Source organism: Pseudorca crassidens, chromosome 19 (assembly GCF_039906515.1).
Source record: "Pseudorca crassidens isolate mPseCra1 chromosome 19, mPseCra1.hap1, whole genome shotgun sequence".
Lineage (NCBI taxonomy): Eukaryota > Metazoa > Chordata > Mammalia > Artiodactyla > Delphinidae > Pseudorca > Pseudorca crassidens.
This window is the reverse complement of record NC_090314.1, coordinates 49,558,634-49,576,740: the sequence shown is the minus strand read 5'-3', so window position 1 is coordinate 49,576,740 and position 18,107 is coordinate 49,558,634. Positions and strand designations below refer to the sequence as shown.

At 48.1% G+C, this 18,107-nt stretch overlaps 1 protein-coding gene across 12 annotated transcripts in view; it reads right to left on the bottom strand.

Annotated features, from left to right (window-relative positions):
* Positions 1–1,681: 1,681 nt before the first annotated feature.
* The window catches only part of TANC2 (tetratricopeptide repeat, ankyrin repeat and coiled-coil containing 2), a 362,156-nt gene continuing 345,730 nt past the window's right edge, over positions 1,682–18,107 (bottom strand). For 7 of the 12 annotated variants that reach the window (XM_067717046.1, XM_067717051.1, XM_067717052.1 and 4 more), the window contains 7 exons: positions 17,383–17,558; positions 16,954–17,086; positions 16,368–16,397; positions 15,455–15,546; positions 13,418–13,564; positions 10,878–10,978; positions 1,682–9,296 (listed from right to left, as the gene is read on the bottom strand). In XM_067717046.1, coding sequence (XP_067573147.1) covers positions 7,340–9,296; positions 10,878–10,978; positions 13,418–13,564; positions 15,455–15,546; positions 16,368–16,397; positions 16,954–17,086; positions 17,383–17,558 — 2,636 coding nt within the window. In that variant the 3' untranslated portion in view covers positions 1,682–7,339. The remainder of the gene's footprint in view (positions 9,297–10,877; positions 10,979–13,417; positions 13,565–15,454; positions 15,547–16,367; positions 16,398–16,953; positions 17,087–17,382; positions 17,559–18,107) is intronic. The other 5 variants (XM_067717048.1, XM_067717056.1, XM_067717050.1 and 2 more) reach the window with 3 other exon arrangements.

Here is an 18,107-nt window from a genome sequence, read left to right as displayed (position 1 = left end):
TGCAGGGGACACAGGTTCGAGCCCTGGTCCGCGAAGATCCCACATGTTGAGGAGCAACTAAGCCTGTGGCCACAACTACTGAGCCTGTGCTCTAGAGCCCGTGAACCACAACTACTGAAGCCCGCACACCTAGAGCCCGTGCTCCGCAACAAGGCACCGTAATGAGAAGCCTGCGCACCGCAACGAAGAGTAGCCTCTGCTCACCACAACTAGAGAAAGCCCGCGTACAGCAACGAAGACCCAAAGCGGCCAAAAATAAATAAATTAAATAAATTTATTTTTTTTTAAAAATTAGCCTTTTAGGAATCATTCAGTGCCTCAGGAATTCTTAAATAACTGTTTCCCTGGGCTTCCCTGGTGGCACAGTGGTTAAGAATCCGCCTGCCAATGCAGGGGAGACGGGTTCGAGCCCTGGTCCGGGAAGATCCCACATGCCGCGGAGCAACTAAGCCTTTGTGCCACAACTACTGAGCCTGCGCTCTAGAGCCCGCGGGCCACAACTACTGAAGCCTGCACACCTAGAGCCCGTGCTCCGCAACAAGAGAAGCCACTGCGATGAGAAGCCTGAGCACTGCAACGAAGAGTAGCCCCTGCTCGCCACAACTAGAGAAAGCCCGCACACAGCAACGAAGACCCAACGCAGCCAAAAATAAGTTTATAAAAAAACAAACCAAACCAAAAAATAAACCCTGTTTTTCTTTCAACCACTTATCCATTTTTAACTTATAATGAAATAACTGGAACAGCCCAGGAATGCTTTTCAGACTGAGCAGGTAGTTCCTTCCAGAGTCCTCTCCTCTTTAAAGGCAGTTGTGGCGTCCAGGCTGGGATGACTGCATGCCTGGAGTTTTCCTGCTTCCCCAGCTTTGGTGCTTTGGGGGAAATGGATGTAGTTACACAGCAGGGGCGTTTGTTCAACAAAGTCTGGCGTCTAGAGGAGGTGGTCTCCTTCCTTGCTTGTGCCTGAAGTAGACAGAGAGGTCGAAGCCAGGCAGGAAAGACCACAGGACTCTGTCCTTAACGAAGGGTATGGAATCTCCAGCCAATTTCAGAAAACCTGCAACCTCTCCGTTCCCAGGGCAGCTGCCTAGCTCTCTATATGGCAAGGATTGGTAATTCCGGCCGGATTTCTGAAGAAAAAATAAAGTCACTGGAAGCACTAGGCTTCCAACTTTAACCAAGTTAGCCTTGGGAGCTGGTGCTGTCCCCCTGCCTCGGGCCTGCGGTCTCTAACCCTAACAGTTCTAACTGGCAGCCTTGGATTTTGGTACGGTAGCTGGATTGGGGTGTAGCCTCAGCTATTAAAATCAAAGGAGAGGAACTCAGTGCTCCCTAGGCATGGCTGGAGAAAGGCTCTTCCACGGAAGAAAAAGCCTCCCTTTCTCAATGAATGCAGTGAGCCTTGGCTGATGGGCCCTCAGGACCGTCTTGTGCATGGTTCTTGCGTGCCCACCGCAGTGTCCAACTCCCGAGAGAGGTGCTCAGTAACTTCTCTGATGAACCAGAGCCTGAAGGGGTGACTCTTAATATCCCTTAAGAGACCAGCCAAATCATTAGGAATTTGGCCTCTGCCAGTTGTTCTTGGGGGAGGCTTCCTCACACTGCAGGCCTTAGTGTAGCTGAGCGCAAGTCAGCTCCCCTGAGAGGTACTGTAATGAAAGGAGAGTGCACCACAACGCCATGTTTTTCCAAGTGTTACCCATTTATAAATAAGTACATTTGCTTTCATACATACAGTTCATTGTACAGATGGCGATCTGTATACATGGGCAGGAAACTGCATTCATTTAACTTTTCACATCTATCTCACACAGCTCACATGTACAGACAATAAAACTGCTCAAGCAAGTACAGCAAAGGAAAACGTCTTTCCTTACACAGGGGCCTAGATGCCTCTGTTGAGTGTGGGACATCCCCACTGCACGAGTTCACAACTGTGTGGTGTTCAATATATCAGGAGAGAGAACAAACATGCATTGGATAATATACTGTACAGAGAAAGTCCTTTACATCTGAGTTATAGAAAACCTAAAGGAAAACTAAGTGCATTAAAGCTTTTTCCAGCAAGTGTCTTGAAAGGACAGCAAAGAGGAGGAAGAATCAAAATCATATTAGTACAAATCACTCTTTAATTGTAGACTGTACATGTCTGTACTAATTAAAATCATCTTGGATTTGGAGGAGACAGAACACAGACAAAGATGCTATGCTGGATGGAAAGGAGGCCATGCCTGAGAATGGCACCTGCCCTGAGCCTGACGAGGAACTGGTCCCACTCAGCAGGAATCAGCCAAAGAGGAAAAAAAAAAAACAGAAACAAAAACAAACCAAAAAAACCAAACCAGAACAGGAAGTGTAAATTACAGAACTTCCAAAATAACCTGTGAATGAAGTAGAGATCTGGAGCCAGCATTTCTAACACTTTTCCAGTAAGTTGGTTCACAATAAGGCAGGTACATTCAAGTACTGAATTTTCCAGAATTGACTCTCTGTCTGGTCCTGGGGACCAAAGGGATTGAGTTGAGTCCCCCTAACCAGGTGTTCTGGTTAGCGATTAGGCAAAAGAAAAATCCAGCCAGCAAGTGCTACAACACAGCCCGCTAAGCTCCTTCCTTTCCACAGACTAGGTGGAAAAAACGAGAGCAATGCCGGCCTGCACCTATATGCATCCAGCTAAAACCTGACAGGTCAGCTTAGTGGAGATATCACAGAGTCAGCAGGAAGAAATGAGAGGATATGGGTGAGGAAACACGAAAGTAACACTTGATTTTTGGTGTCCAATTACGCATTCATTTGGTACTGACTTTCAAAGCTCTGACTGTGGCCATCAGCTGGCCACAAGCATCTCAGGGTGGTTCAGCTGCTGTGAGGCATTGGACACCGAAATGCAGGTTACCAACACTTCAGCCCTTGAGTGGTCTGTGTTATAAAAGTTGATGAAGTCCCAGTGATTATTCAAGTAGCTCTGCACAGTGGCTCCACCAGCCCCATTGTGCTTGTGTCCAGGCCCCCAGCCAGCCACCTCTTCTTGGGAGCAGCCAGAGCTGAGTTCAAGGCATTGCATGGTGAAGGTTTCCATGACACGTCTTTGTAGGTAGCTCCTACCCCTAAGCCCTTTGTTCACTGTTGTCAGTCATGGTAGCTGCTGGTCAGTCTGGAATTCCTAGAGGAGAAGGAGAGAAAGCCACACACACCCCCAGTGCACAGGCAACCGGGTGGCACAGGCCTGGTGTGGGAGCAGCTGCAGGCTGCCTCTGCAGGGTAGCTTCTCGAGAAGGGGGCAGCCCCGGGACAGACAGGCAGGGCGGGCGAGGCTGGGATGGGGTGGGTACATCCTGCCCCCTGGGGAGCCTGTTCCATTTTGTGGCAAAGATTCAGCAAGCAACTGGTTTTGTCCAAGGCAATTCTGCAGGAGAAAAATAACTATCTTTGAATCAAACCATCCAACCGTGACACCTCTGGAGTTATAAAAGTTGGAGGCCGAGAGGAACTGAGAGGGATGCTCCTGGGGAAGAAATGGGTCTTCTGCACACCCATTCATCCACCAGAGAAAAGGAGCTCTGGTCAGCCTAACCCCAGCCTCTGCCTGGCTGAAGGTCCAAAGCAGGAAGTGTTCAAAGAGCTTATCTCGCCACATCTGGCACAGATGTATGAAGAGCCCTTTCCAGGCCTTTGTTCCCTCCTTCTCGAACCCTCTTGAGCCTATGAGCCTGTCTGTTGTTGGCCTGGATGTCGCTCCTCCAGAGATGCTGCCATTCTCTGCTACCAGACAAGCCTGGTGCAGAGCCACAGTGACACCTAGTGGTAAAGTATGGTGAAGCAAGGTGACATCCACAAAAACCCACCGTCTATGACTAAAATCTAAGGAAAATACTTATGGATATTAAATTAGATACTGATTAATTTTTCTGTTGGGTACATCTCTGGAATATAAAAATACCAATATTTAGAGAGGGGGTTCATAAACTACTATACAATATAAGGGCCGAGAATACCTTTCTCTAAGCTGTTCTGTTTACAATAATCCAGGCTTAACTAAATTAGCAAACTTGTTATCTCTGGACAACGACCTGGGGTACTGTACATGATTCTAATTAGTGGAATTTTCCTGAGCCTTCGAGTTTAAGTTAAACACATCTAGAAAGAAGGGCACATGGGAGAGGAACAAGAAGGGTTTGTGCTCTATTAACTTGGGACTTTTAATAGCGCACGTCTGCAACCCGGACAAGATACAACAGCAGATACAAAATGGTCTCCATTTTGTCCATGCCAAATTCTCATGTTACACAGGTTTTCCCTTTACTTTGTAAATAAACATTAATTTTTAATTGTTAATTGTGTGCCTTACTGATCCAGTAAATAAAGTAACCATGTCTCAGGAGTCCCTAAGAAAATTGCTGGAAAAGCACTTTAAAATCACGGCAAATATTTTTTTGTATTTAAAAACTCTTAATCTTTTTGATGCTTATATACAACAGTTATTTCTTGTGCTATAAATGTTGTGATCCACTGCTTGCTTTCTTTCCTTTTTTTTTTTTTTTCCCTTGAAAAATACACTAAAAGACAAGGGCGGTTTTGCTATTTTCTAATGAACACATTACTCACACTTAAATATCCAGTATTTATCAGTTACAAATTCAAACAATAAAGTGCACCCATTTAAAGACATGATGTGATGGAAACCCATTAGTGCAAGAATTCTGGGTGAACGGAAGGTAGGATTTGGTGAGAAACCTATAAGCTGAAGTCTGTCACCACTGTCTCCATTTCAGGGTGATGTGAATTGGCTGAGTGGAACTTACCGGTTTCATGTGAAAAATTCCCCCCCCCCCCCACCTGAAGCCAGACATTGACTGAGCAAGTGCTGCCTGGGGAGGAGGCATCTCTAAGGTACAGCACTGAGATCGTCCCGTGGCAGTGAAGTAGCAAAACAGGGCACAGGCAGTCTGCTTACAAGGAAGAGCTTTGTCTCCTGCTCCAATAAGGTCCAGTTGGCAATTTTTAGTCAAAAACAACGGGCGCCCAGTAGTGATATTCACTCCCTCTTACGATGGCTAAAAAAGAATTGCATCTTGACTGTTGACAGTTTAGTGTTTTGTCCAGTAAGGCATGGACCCTAAATCTGTCTGTCCTAGAAAATTCTAAGAGACACGCTCGGGAGAAGTGGCATCAGTGGTGTATTTGTAAAACTACAGCACCTGCTTGCCCACTCACGTGAGTGCAGGTGGTACGTGTGGTGTTCCAAATAAACAAGGGGCACTTTTCTAATCAACACTGAGAAATTTTCAAAGTGTAGCAGCAGCTCCTCAGTGAGTAGTAGTTAAAAAGGGTAAGATGCAAAGAGCCCAACAGGGCTGAGATCTGGACCAAAAAAGCTGAGAGGCTGCTGGGCTCCTGGCTGTAGGCTGATGCTATAGCTGTACATTTCACCTTCTTGATGAGAGGGACACTGATGTCCACTCTGCGCTAGGCGAGTGGGAGATAGTCCTTACGCATCAGAGAGAGTGGACAGAGGCTGGCTTGAGTTAGCCTTGCTGTTGACTTCTAGCACAGGACACACATCCTGGCCTGTTCCAGGCTTGGGGGTGGAGGGGTTCATCTATTTGGCAGAATCTAAGTTAGTAAAGAAGTATTTCTGATTTCAGCTTCATGCTCCCCGTGTCTTAACGATTCTTTCAGAGGACACTTACTATCACAAACAGGTCTGGTCACATCTGGATTTTTACTCAGGAAACCTCCCTTCCTGTAGCCCTTTACTAACAAGAGCAGAATGATTCCTGGTAACAGTGACCGAATTCTCTTTTGTTTACTTTTAGTTGTTTAGTTTGTTAACTTTAAGAGCTGATGTGCAGTCGCTACCAGGCCTGTGCTAAGGCTTCGATTTCAGTGTTCTTGCCGTCCCTCTCATGCTGGCCTCAGTCACTCAAAGGACCGGTTAGCAAAGGGCCACCAGACACAGGAGATGTCTGGAGGGTGACTGGATCAGAAGACTTGCTGTCTACCTTATGTGCTCCTACCCAGGGCTGAAAGGGGTCTTTCTTCACCCGGAAACACTCTGCTGTGCCTGGCTTTTAAATATCAATCCCCAAACACTCCTACCTAGAAAAAGAAAAGAGTAAACAATTCCTGTAATAACAGATAATGAAACAATAGATCTTGAAATGGAGTTAGACAACATTTGCCATGGAATGCAATGGCCCTGGGTGCAAGCTCTGGGAATAAGTCTTACCGTCCCCAGAGAATTCAACTTCCTTCCCCCAAAACCAATTCTTCACTATACCATCTGGGTTTAAAAAAAAAAACAAAAAGAGGGCCAGTAGAACAAAATCTGGCTCTAGGCAAAGATCCAACTTAACAGGATTACTACACCAGGCAACCTCCGGGAAGAGAATGCTTTTTGAGGAATACGATGCTCAGTGACGTATCAGAATCCAAAAAGTAGATTTCTCCAAGACAGATTTTCTACAGCCTTTCACTGAGAATCCAGAACAGTCTCTCTCTCTACGTATTTATTTATTCTCTCCCCCACCCATGGAAAATCGGTAGCTTTTAATGGTTAATTTGGCTAAAAACGTAAAGAATAACTCAGTGAATTATTTAAAAGTATGCACGATTCTCATCCAATTTCCTCGGCTGACTGAAATATTTAAAGGACTGGTTGTTTTCTCAATGTTCCTAAAATGCCTCTTGGGAAATCCATGTAGTGACATTTCAAATAACCGCATTGGCGCTTTCTTATTTCTTCTCTTTCTCCTTGATCCTTTACCCCCAGAGGAAGACCAACGATAATCTAAATGAACATTCTAGACCGGATGGCTGCAGGGAGCTGGCGGTCCAGGGGAGGAGACCATGGCACAAGAATGCACTGGGGCTGCTATTTGGATAACACTGGATAAGAATGCAAAGGCAAAGGGGCATCACACTCTTTCTAAAGTTCCTAGAAGAAAACGAACAAGAACATCTTATTTTTGTAAAAAAAGGAGAAAGACGTTTTACACAACAAGAACATCAGTGAAAGCGATTGTCTCCTGGAAAAAGCTGACCAGTGTGTCTGATCTCCCTGGGTTAAAGCACACGGCACAACAATCTCCTCGTTGGCATCTGAAGAGAGGGAGAGAGCGTGTGGCTAGGGTACAGACAAAAGAAACCCAAGTCCTGGCTCCCCGGAGGCCAGCTTCCCAGTTGGCTGCATGCAAAGGATTTCGGCATGTGGGCTGCCACCTCTGAACACCACGCGGAAACTACATGAGAAATTAAGCCAGAGAACTACCTCGAATGTGGAAACCAAGCCTGAAAATGTGCAGTGAACACATAGGGGTCTCACTCCAACACACGTCTTTTAAACATTAGACTCCACAAATGGTCTCTTTGGTTTGATAGGGGACGTCTGCCCGTGTCGAGAGTCCCGGGACAGCTGCCTGTGCAGGTTGTCCTGGTACGCCTGAGCCACAGGGAGGGTCCGAGCCACCTTCACGTCGGGGTACGAGGAGGCCTGGCTAACTCTCTCCAGCAGGTCTCCGCGCGACCCGTTAGCCAGCATCCCGTGGGGGCTGTAGTAATCGTCCTCCAGCAAGTGGCCGTTCTGTGCATTGTTGGTTTTGTTATAAAAGGCAATGTTGCTGATGGATGACGGTGGGCTGAAGGACTCAGGCTGAGGCAGGTTGCCTGGAGATGTAGGACTGAGAACGGTATCCACTGATGACACTGCCCAGGTCCGATTCTGCTGGTGAAGGTGGGGGTACTGTTGAGTCCGGGCTGTTTTATCTATGATCCCCATGAATGGTGTGGTCCTGGATCGGGTGGGCTCACTAGGGTAACCTCCCTGAGTGGGAGACACTGGCGACAGCTCGTCACATGACCTATCGTATGCCGGTTTCAGTGGGATCTCCATTTGTTGAATCGAGGAAGATGGCCGGAAGGTAGGAGTTAGGTTGGAGGCGGATGAGATACTATTGCTAGATGGAGAGAAACGAAGGCCTACGCTTTGGGAGTGCAGCAATGGCCTGGGAGTTGGTGGGTGGGGTTTGATTTCATTAGGGTTGACACTAATAGGTCTTCTGATTAAATGTGACACATCGGGGGAACCTAGTTGGCTGGAGGAACGCTCCAGGTCTAGTTTTGAGTGACAGACTGGGTAATAGGATGCGGACTGGCTACGCCCAATCTGTGGTGTCTGGCTGTATCTCATGCCACCTCGATAGGCGGAGGAAGGTCGCTGGGGAAGGTCTTCTTTGGTCAACCCTCCATGCTGACAGATGGCGCCTGCACTCAGGCTGGCCTGCACATGCTGCACGGGTCTCCCATCCCCTACAATCCCCCCAATTGACCCTTGATAAACCAACCGGCTCTGACTTACTCCTATGTCTCCTTGTGAAGACTGGTATTTACCAGCCATTGAATGGGCCACTTGGCCATAGGCCCCTGTGGAGATGACAGTGCTCGAATGAACTGCTGAGCTGGGCTGGTTGCTTCTCACGATCTGCGCTTTGGCCGGCTGGAGCCTGAGCCCTTGCTGGGGCACTGCCACGGGAAGCTGGGGCATCTGGTAGGGCCGCTGGGCCATCTTGGATAATGGAGATTTCGGTCTTCCAGGAAGCTGACTAACATTTGTTTCTTGCTGATAGCGCACGGGGGAGCCTGACTGGGATCTATAGACACTCATGCTTTCCGCGGGAGGGCTGGCCCGATACTGAGGGCCTCTGCGGAGAGGGGACGGGGGAGGGCTCGGGTATTCCTTGCCCTGCCCTCCCACAGGAGGGGGGCTGAAGCGGTAAGATCCTCCCTGATGAGCTGGGGAAGTGTGCGGGGGACTAGGCCTGTAATGCGAGTTCTGGTGAGTCGGAGAAAGAGCAGGTGAGGTGGACTGATAGCTCTGCCTAGTGGGAGAACCTACAGAACTACTGGACCGGAAGTCAAAAACCTGGTGAGAGCCGAGAGGCGAGCTGGAGACGTAGGCCGCGTCACGGTGGGCCGGGGAGGGGGGCGGGCTCTGGATTATCGGGGGCCCCTGGCTGGGCCGAGCCTCCGTCTGGAGGCCGATGGACACATTCTCAACATCCTGTTCCAAGAACTCCTCCTCGAGTATGTCCTGCACGGAGTAGATATCTTCATGCTGGGGTTCGGGTTCTGTCTCTTCCGGTAACTGCTGCTGAGGCTGCTGCTGTGCCGCCGGCGGCTGCTGCTGCATCTGCCGACACTCCTCCTCCACTCTCAGCAGAAGCCTCTGGATCTCACGGTTGTTTGGACACAGCTTGATGGCCTCGTTCAGGTCCTCTAAGGCTGCTGCAAACTGTCTGCTTGACAAAATGTAAACACAGGAACTGGAGTTATTCTGAATCAACAGGAACCACCAAGAGCTGAGAACACGGTCACTGTTTCAGAGAACTGTTAGCGTCTGGGGGCATCTGGGGGGCTTTGGTTTCGTCTGATTTGTAAGGAAGGAAATAGGTAGGCTGTCATTCCAGAAGAGTCCAGAATGATTCCCTAGCCAGTTCAGCCTCCACCTTCCCTCTGGCCTCTCTGGGATCAGTGGAGAAATGTCCCCATTTTGTCAGTCCAGCGAGGCCCTTCAGGAAGTTTCTCTTAGTGTCCAAATGCACACCAGGGAGTATGAGGGTGGGGTGGGGTTGTCATTTACAGGGCCACTGTCAATTAGCTTAGGAACAAAACAGTAGCTACGATATTTAAAATCTTGCTGATCCAGCAGAATTTTTTCTTTATATTTTAGCTCCAATTTCCAGGCCTGTTCCATCCTAGGCAAGAACCCTGTCCTCTGCCCTTTCTACCCCTCGCCCCACAGCACTGCGGCTCCTCCATTCTGCTACATCCAAGCTGGGCAGGCGTTAGGCTTGCTGACGAGGAAACTCAGATTCTAGTCTACAGATAAGGACACAAACGGTCAGAGATACTCCCGTCCTCTCTATTAACCTTGCCCAGAAAAGGGGCAATTGGCCTTGTGGGGAAGGAATAATCCAAGGGGAAAGAGAATTTGACAGTCAAGCTTCTGTAAGAACTCTGTTGCCCCAGCTAATTAAGACTAAGATCACTGCCACCGTCATCACTAGACTTAACCTGGGTTTGATTTTCAGGACCACATGCCCCCTGGTCATAGCTGTGAACCTGAAGCAGTTCTTTTACAGGCAGAGTTGGGGAGAAGGGCAGGGCGCCGGGCAGGAGGCATTAAGGACAGTGACAAGTTATCTAAAGATCACTGATGGCAGTTTCTAGATCTTTCTGGAGGCTTTCCTGCCCACTGGCCAAACCACAGCAGATGGGGCATGAGAGATGGGGTTTCTCTTGGGCCTTCTCAGTCCTGGCAGCAGGACCTCCTGTCTCCATGCATGTGTGGTGTGGTGCTGGGAGGGGTGGGTATGGGAGAAGGAGGCTTGATCCCACCAGACTTGAGGAGAGCCCCAGGAGGAAGACTAAACGATCCAGGGAATCTCCCAAAGGCCTGTAAGAAAAGAAAGAGGGGCCTGTGATATATGCCCATCCTACTTTCCCCTCTAAAGGGCTGGGAGGATATTTTGCTCAAGTGACCTCTTCTTAAGCCACCAGTGTCTCTATGCTATCTGCTTTGGGGGTTAAAGAGCGACTGAGATACGGCAGAGGCTTCTGGGAAGAAGGTGCCATTCTCCAACAATGAAAAGGCAGTTTTCTCCCAAAGGAAAATGCTCTAGATCTCCACAGCCCCAAAGAGCTGCCAGCTGTACGATGCGTTCTGTGCGATGGGAGCCGTCCCCAAAGCTTGGTCCTGCGAGTCCTCAGGGACAGACATGGGGGTCTGTCCGATATGCCCCAGGATGGTCTACGTTGCCTTGGCCAGATTTTCAGAAAAGAGAGCTCTTGCTTCTCACCCTCTCTCTCTCTCTCCTCACCTGCTGCTGCGTTTTGCCCTTGCTCTTGCATAGTAAGCTTCATAAGATTTCGGTTTCAGCTCCAGGGCCTTAGTAGCAAATTCCTCCGCCATTCCAAAATCCTGTCATTACAATAGGTGTGCAAATGAGTCATTGAAGAGATATGAAAAATAGACATCTTGGGAATAAAACAGATTATATGTACATTTCTTTGACATTTATGGACGGAACACCTGGGATTCTTGACATGCCTGGCATGGCTCTAGCCACGTGGCCCAGACTGAAAGCTCCTTCTGCCTTTTGCCCTGTGTGGCCCTGCAATGGCTCACAGGAATTCATCTGCCCAAAAGTATGAAAATATTTTTAATTTGTCCTCTTTCTGCCTTTGCAACATAGTTCTTTCTGGTCCAGAAGCCAAATGTCAACCCACTGAAGCTGTTGAAGCTGGAAACCCAAACTCTCGCTGCACATGCGTATATGAGGCAAACACACACGTCGACGCCTCGTGTGTGCCCTCATCCTACCCCCCACCTTCCTGCCGCACCCACTATTCCTTGGCTTTAAAGGGATGAGAAATAAGTCTAGGAAGATGGGATCTGTGTAAAAAAGAAATGACTGGCTATGGAGACGGGATGGAGGAGGGACGTCAGACAGGCTTGCGTTCGATTCTCTGCTCCGCTTTGTAAGCCCTCGGGGTGTGTTGTGTGTTTTCTTAGCCATACGGACCTCCCAGGTAGGATTAAGAGCAATAAAGCATTTGAAAGCTCCACACACAGTCCCTGGCACACAGGAGCTGCTCAATGAACGGTAGTTTCCATTCTGTTTCATAGAGGCTTCTCTGGCCTGCTCCTTCTCTTAACTTGTTCCTTACTTAGGAAACATTTAAAATTTAAATAATAATAATAAGACAAGAGAGAAGACTGGCTGTCACCGGGGCCTGTGCTGTCACCTCATCTCTTAATCACTGAGGCTGCCTGGAGGAACACGGTCCCATCTGTCCTCATTCTGAGAAGCCCTGGGAACAGGAACCAGGGAAACAAAGCCATAGTCTTCAAGACACCCTTACATACTAAACTAAAGGGGAAGGTTTTCTCCTCTTTTACTATCAAAGCCATAGTACAGCACAGTAGCCTCTGGTTAAACTTGTGAATCCTAAGGCAGAACAAAGGCCCTGGGGTGGAGGTAAAGTTGAAAAAAGAAAAAAAAAAGAAAAAAAATTAATGGGCAACTTTCGACATAGGACGACAGACTTCAGGTGGTCCTGGGAGGTGATTAACTGTTTCTGATCCAACGTGGAGCTACAGAGGAAGTGTTCTATTTCATAGCATCAGCTTCCAGCTCTACTGTTTCAACCTTTCCCCTTCATTTTTTCTTTTGGGGCAATCGTTATTTCTGGGAAGATTACAGAGTATTTTTAAGAAGCAGACTATTTGTGAGGCAAAAAGGCAGCCAGCAGGTTGGCAGCAGCTTCGGAGCTTTGTCTAACTCTTACTAACTGGAGGAGACCCTTGCTGCTGTTTCTTCTGTTTCACGTAAGAACCTCACCACCTTTCCCGGAGAACCTCTCCCACATCCCCGCTCTCCTCAGCACCTGGGAAAACTCTGCCTCTTAGGGCATCACTGTGCCCTCTGAGATACCCAAGTCTATTTATCAGGGTGCTCTTTTCATTGCCATCTAAAGATGGATGATATAAAGGTCACTTTTCCAGAACCGATAGCAGATCTGTTGCTACTGAGGCTGAAAGCTCACTTCTGTACACCTGAGTTCTCTATCCCTTTATTCAAACATTCCTGTTTGGCCTGGATTATTTTTATCTCCTGAGGAACCGTGAGACCTCAGGCTAGTGGACGTCAGAGATGCCTGACATGATCCTGGCTATTCCCAGGATCTGAGAGAGGGTTCTTGGCCCAGGAGTGTCTGCAGGTCAAGGGAGCAGTGCCTGAGGCCATCAGAGGCTGTATCTGCAAGGCAGGCAAGAAGGACCAAGGACTACTTAGGGGATAATAAAGGACCAGGAGGAGTTCTAAGACTCCCTCTGTGACAAGAAGGGACACGTCATGTTAGAATAAAAGGACGAAGAAAGAAGTGAAAAGTTGAAGATTAGCCTTAGAAATTAAACCTTGAAGTTCATGGCCCTGGGCCCTCTTTCCAGCCCTTCCTTAAATGACTAGGGGGTCTACCAGTAAAGAAGGGAATGACTAAAATTTGTATCTAATTGCATCTGGAATTCCAGTGACCACTGCTCTCACATTTTCCCAAAGACCAGAAAACTGACCTGGGGGCAGGGCAGGATGATGATGGCACTCCAATCACTTTCAGCAGGAATTAGGAAAATTCAGAAAGCTACAAAGTGCCCACAGGATTAACTTTTTTATCGTTTGAGGTACGGATTGTACTTAGACTTGATTTCTTTCAAATTGCAAATGTCAGTGCTCTGTGAAGGACAACCAAGTTCCAAATGGGGCAGACAAGGATTTCAGGGGCCTGGTAAAAGCCAGTGCATGACACGGACCGTCAACTTCCAGTACTGCAGAGAGGAGCCGGGATGAGAGGGACTTACGTTCATTTTCCTGCGACATCGAGAGAGGTTGAGGAGGAGAGACACTTTTAGTTCCCGGAAGGTTTTCAAGTCCTCACCAAACCCTTCTCTAGGGAATTTCTTCAGAGCGTACTGGTAGCGCTGGGCAGCTTCCTTTACTTTCCCTTTCTAGTGGGAGCACAAGAGAGCAAAACACAGTTGGTCTGCTGAGCAGCTGAGGAGGTTTGCCCCCACTCCCTTCCTCTCTCCGCAGTTACTACTAAGGGTTAGGCCCTCCCAACACCAGCCCTGACGGTGAGAGCAGCAGGGTCCAGTCTTTTCTACTGGAAGCTCACCTGGCAGGTGAGGGGTGACGAAGGGGATTCCCAAGATACAAGCCAGAGAAACAAAGTCTTGGCGTAGGAAAGGCCTGGGACCCCAGCTTCCCAACTGGACTCCCAAGGAACTGACCTTGTTCATTTCAAAGGAGGTTTTTCCCCGACCTGATCTCCCTATAGGACACATAGCATTCCCCAGTCCCAATCACTCCAAGGTTATTACTACTTCTTTACATCTGTTTTATCTGGAAATTCTTTTTGTTCCACCTTGCCAGTCCTCTACAAGAGGCCATTCTCCTCCTCACAAAGGATGTGGGAGCTAAAGCAGTCTAGCTGTTGCTCCCCTAATCTCATGGCATAAAAGAATATCAATGAGTCTTCCCCTGTTTTTCGAAAAGGAGTCTTAGGGTGGTGGTAGACAAGTGAAATTTAGAATTTGTGATTCCATCTATGTCAGAGGGATTTTCCAAGATGAGGTAAATCTGTGACCCACCTAGGGAACTGGTCACAGGGGCCTTGAACTTTTCTTACATTTTGCATCTGAAAATCTATAAGCTGAGCCCAGAATGATGCAGGAGGCATCTCACACTCTGTTAGCTGCCCTTTATCCACTCCATTCCGTCTGTATAGTTGCAACTCCAACCAGGGATCCTGATCTTTTATTTTCTCTTTAGACCCTTTCACTGAGGATAGATTTGGGAGTCTTCCAAGGCAGAATTCTGGGTAGGAGCAGGAGTAGCTCTGCCTGTTTAGGAGGTAGGACTCCTTGTCTTGGGGTGCCACAAGTTATGTTATGAACAGGGCTGAGATTCTTGACAGCAGTGCCACTCTCGAGTCCATAAACATGACACCCTGAGAGGCCCTTCTTTGAAGTCATGTAAAATCATGGCTGGGTCAGAACTCAAGTTTCCTAGAAGCCTAAGAGTCCTAGATTACAATAACTCTCACTCAAAGGGTCTTTGGGAAATACAACGGTACTCCCAGGAGCTCTGTATACTCCTTACACAAGGCGGAAGTAACGTGCATCACAATCATTTCCTCATCTTTGGGCCTGGGCATGTCTCAGTGACACCCGCTGCCGAAAGTTGGGCCGGATTTGTATTTACTTTAGGAGAAGAAGATTCAGCTAATCTTAACACCATGAGATAACTCTGACACGGGAAGTTCTTAAGGGACTTCCTGCAGCCCACGGGAGTTTGTGTGTGTTAGGGATATGCAGCCTTCAGCTTGAACTGTGAGTACAAGAAGACTTCATACCTTTTTTGTTGTCATTTCAAGTAAATCTTGTAATTGCTATTTGTCTTGGTTTCCTTTCCTTCCTCAGGGATGCTGATAAGCTATTATTACTACAGATTTTTAAATCTACATAGATATTAAATATAAAAGCTAAGATCGATGCCTCTTTCCTACAGACTGGAAATATCTGCACTATATAACGTTTCTTTTACTTGTCCCATGGTTTCCAGGCTCCAATGAACAGATTCCATGTAGAATCTACATATCTGCCTATTAGTGACCAGGTAAGACCAGGTCTTTAGGTCCATCAGCTGCAGGCATGTGCAGGCTACTCTTGCTCTCTTGTTGAGAAAGCAAAAACCTGGGGTCCTCAGCTTATGAGCCCACCACCGAGGGATGCCATTGCCTCTAGAACCAAGGGTGAGACCTGCCGAGACTTCGGGAGATTCTACAAGGAGAGAACAGTCAGGGCTGTCTGGAGGACACGGTTCCTTCCTCCGCTCACCTTATAAAACATGTCCCCCTCTTCCATCAGCTTGCTCAGCAGGATGATCATGATGTCTGGTTTGGAGGTGGCCATCGCCCATGTGGCTGGACCTGTAGTGTACAGGATGCATGATGGGTAAAAAACTCATACAATGTAAGGGTGGCAGGAAGCTAGGTGAAAAAAACACCCTTGGGGAATTTCTGCTGAGAGAACAACTTGCTCCACAACAATGGCCTCATCTTTTAGAATTGGGAGTGTCTTAGTAACTCCCACTGCCAAGAAGCTGCGTTGGATTTGTATTCACCTTAAAATAAGAATGTTTGAACTGTCTGAGTTTGCACCACTGGAGGGCAGCAAAGCCTGCGTGTTGTATTTGGGCAGGCGATGGCTTATTTTGGAGTTATTTTAAATAAGGAAATTGGGAGAAAGGGTTTACATTAAATGTCACCATAAGATTTAAAAAATCTAAAAAGGGTAATTTATTTCAGAATCTGGGACTCAAGAGCCCCAGCTGTTTAGTCTCAATTTTTAAATACGTTCTTTGCAGAAGGGAAACCATGGAAGACTCTAAAGGCTCCCCTAATTTGTAAGTACTGAATAGGACTCCTGGGATTCATGCTGAACCAGGAGCACGGTTCCAGTGTGAAACAAGCCAACATGACCGAGGACCACTTTACCCACAAAGAGAAAGAAAAGGTTAACTCGATTAGTTTACGGATGCCTGAATTATTTACCAACTAGGCTTTTCAGGGTTAGTTATCAAAAGTTCAAGTTATTCTCTACAACAGTCATTAAAAAAAATCTTCTTTTAAGGTGAAGTAAATTAAAAGATTAGAGGTGTAGGGAACTCATGCAGGCTAAATCAAAGAGGAGAAGGCAAAGCTGACCAAGCCATCAGACCACGCCTGATGCTGACAGCGGTGAAATATACCTCGTGGGCGACTCGGTAACGTCTGACAACCTTCAAAGAAAGGAGAAAACAAAAAGTTGTAGGAGAGGAAAAAAAAATGGATGAAGGTGAAAAAAAAAAAAAAAAAGAAGGAAAAAGCAGCGGTGAGAGGCAGGCAGCAAAAAAGCCAGCATATCAGCCAACCCTTGTCTACAGGCCTGAGGGACGGGGAGTGGATGGGACAGCAGCCGCAGGGACTCGAGAGTCCAAAGCACACACAGAGCAAGGGAAAGCGAAGGCTGTGGCGGTGCAGGGATCCAGGATGCTCACAGGGCGGGGCTGCTACCGAGGTGTCAGCGCTGAGATGTGCTTAAGGTCGGAGCAGCCTCCTGGCTAAGGCTACTCGGGGCACGGCAGATAACCGTGTGATTTTGGACACAGGGTAGTGTAGACCATGGCTCAGATGGTGCTTTCTCTGGGCCAAGAGCCTTCTGTTCACTTGGACAATAACTGGGCCAGGGCAGAGGGGAGACTACATACACGCACACCACACACCCAGGGCAGCCAGACCGCCGGACCAGTCTGGCCCCTGGGCACAGATGGCCAGCACCTTCTTCCTTTTTCCTACCTATCTTGGCTCCTTTCTTCAGAAGAGTGACAACAACAGAAGTGTTCCGGCACCCCACTGCCCTGTCCAAAGGGCGCATTCCGCTGTAGTCAACGTGCTCAATCATGGCCCCGTGATCCACCAGGAACTGGACCTAGGGCACGGGCGAAGCAGCGCAGTTAACGCGGGTGTGACGGCTCACACTGCTCCACTCAGGGCTCCGGCTGCTGCCTGCCCTTCATTCAACTACTGGTTTGAGCCAGGCTGGACAGTCATGGTATTCCAGGCCAGACCTATGCTCCTGGTCTTTAATGGTGTTTTCAATGTTCCTGCCCTGGAGCAAGTACAGATCTGAGAACTTTTTATCAGGAATCATCAACCCCAGATAACATTGTGGATAGAGAACCTTCCCTGTTCTTACCACCCTGAGGCTTGGTTAAAGGCACTCACCACCTCAGCATCACCATAGAAAGCCGCCAGATCCAGTGGGGTGCGGCCATTCTTGTCAGCATGGTCTGTGGCGGCTCCATTATCCACCAGAGAACGTACTACTGAGAGGTGACCCTTCAAACAAGCCCAGCTGAGGGCTGTCAATCCTTCTTTGTCCATTAGTGCAATGGAGGCACCTACAAGAGCAGGCATAATACAGGGCTGAGGAAACATGAAAAACATGAAAATTCACAGCAGGAGGGAAAGCTGGTATTTAAGGTGTACACTCGGCCAAAGCACAGCTTATGTTTCTGGGATGTGAGTTGTCTTTGGATAAAACTGTTAACAAAATTGCTCCCACAAGCTGTCAGTACAAGAGTCCAGTTCTTTGACAGGGCAGCCTATCCTGGGTTGTGCATAATCTCTCCCCAAGCTTACTGTTTATCCTTAAGTTTCATTACTCCTCTGTGAGAATCCTCAACTTTGCCCAAAATGGATGTGCTCACCACCTCTAGAATCTCCCACAAGTACTCCTGTATCCGCACTTGCGGTCATGCTGCCCCCATGTGTGGATACCTTTTATCTCCCCATGACTTACCTCACTTCTACCTGTTCTCTAGGAACCATCTCAAACCTCCCTGTCGGGGCTTCCCTGGTGGCACAGTGGTTGAGAGTCCGCCTCCCGATGCAGGGGACATGGGTTCGTGCCCTGGTCCGGGAGGATCCCACATGCCACGGAGCGGCTG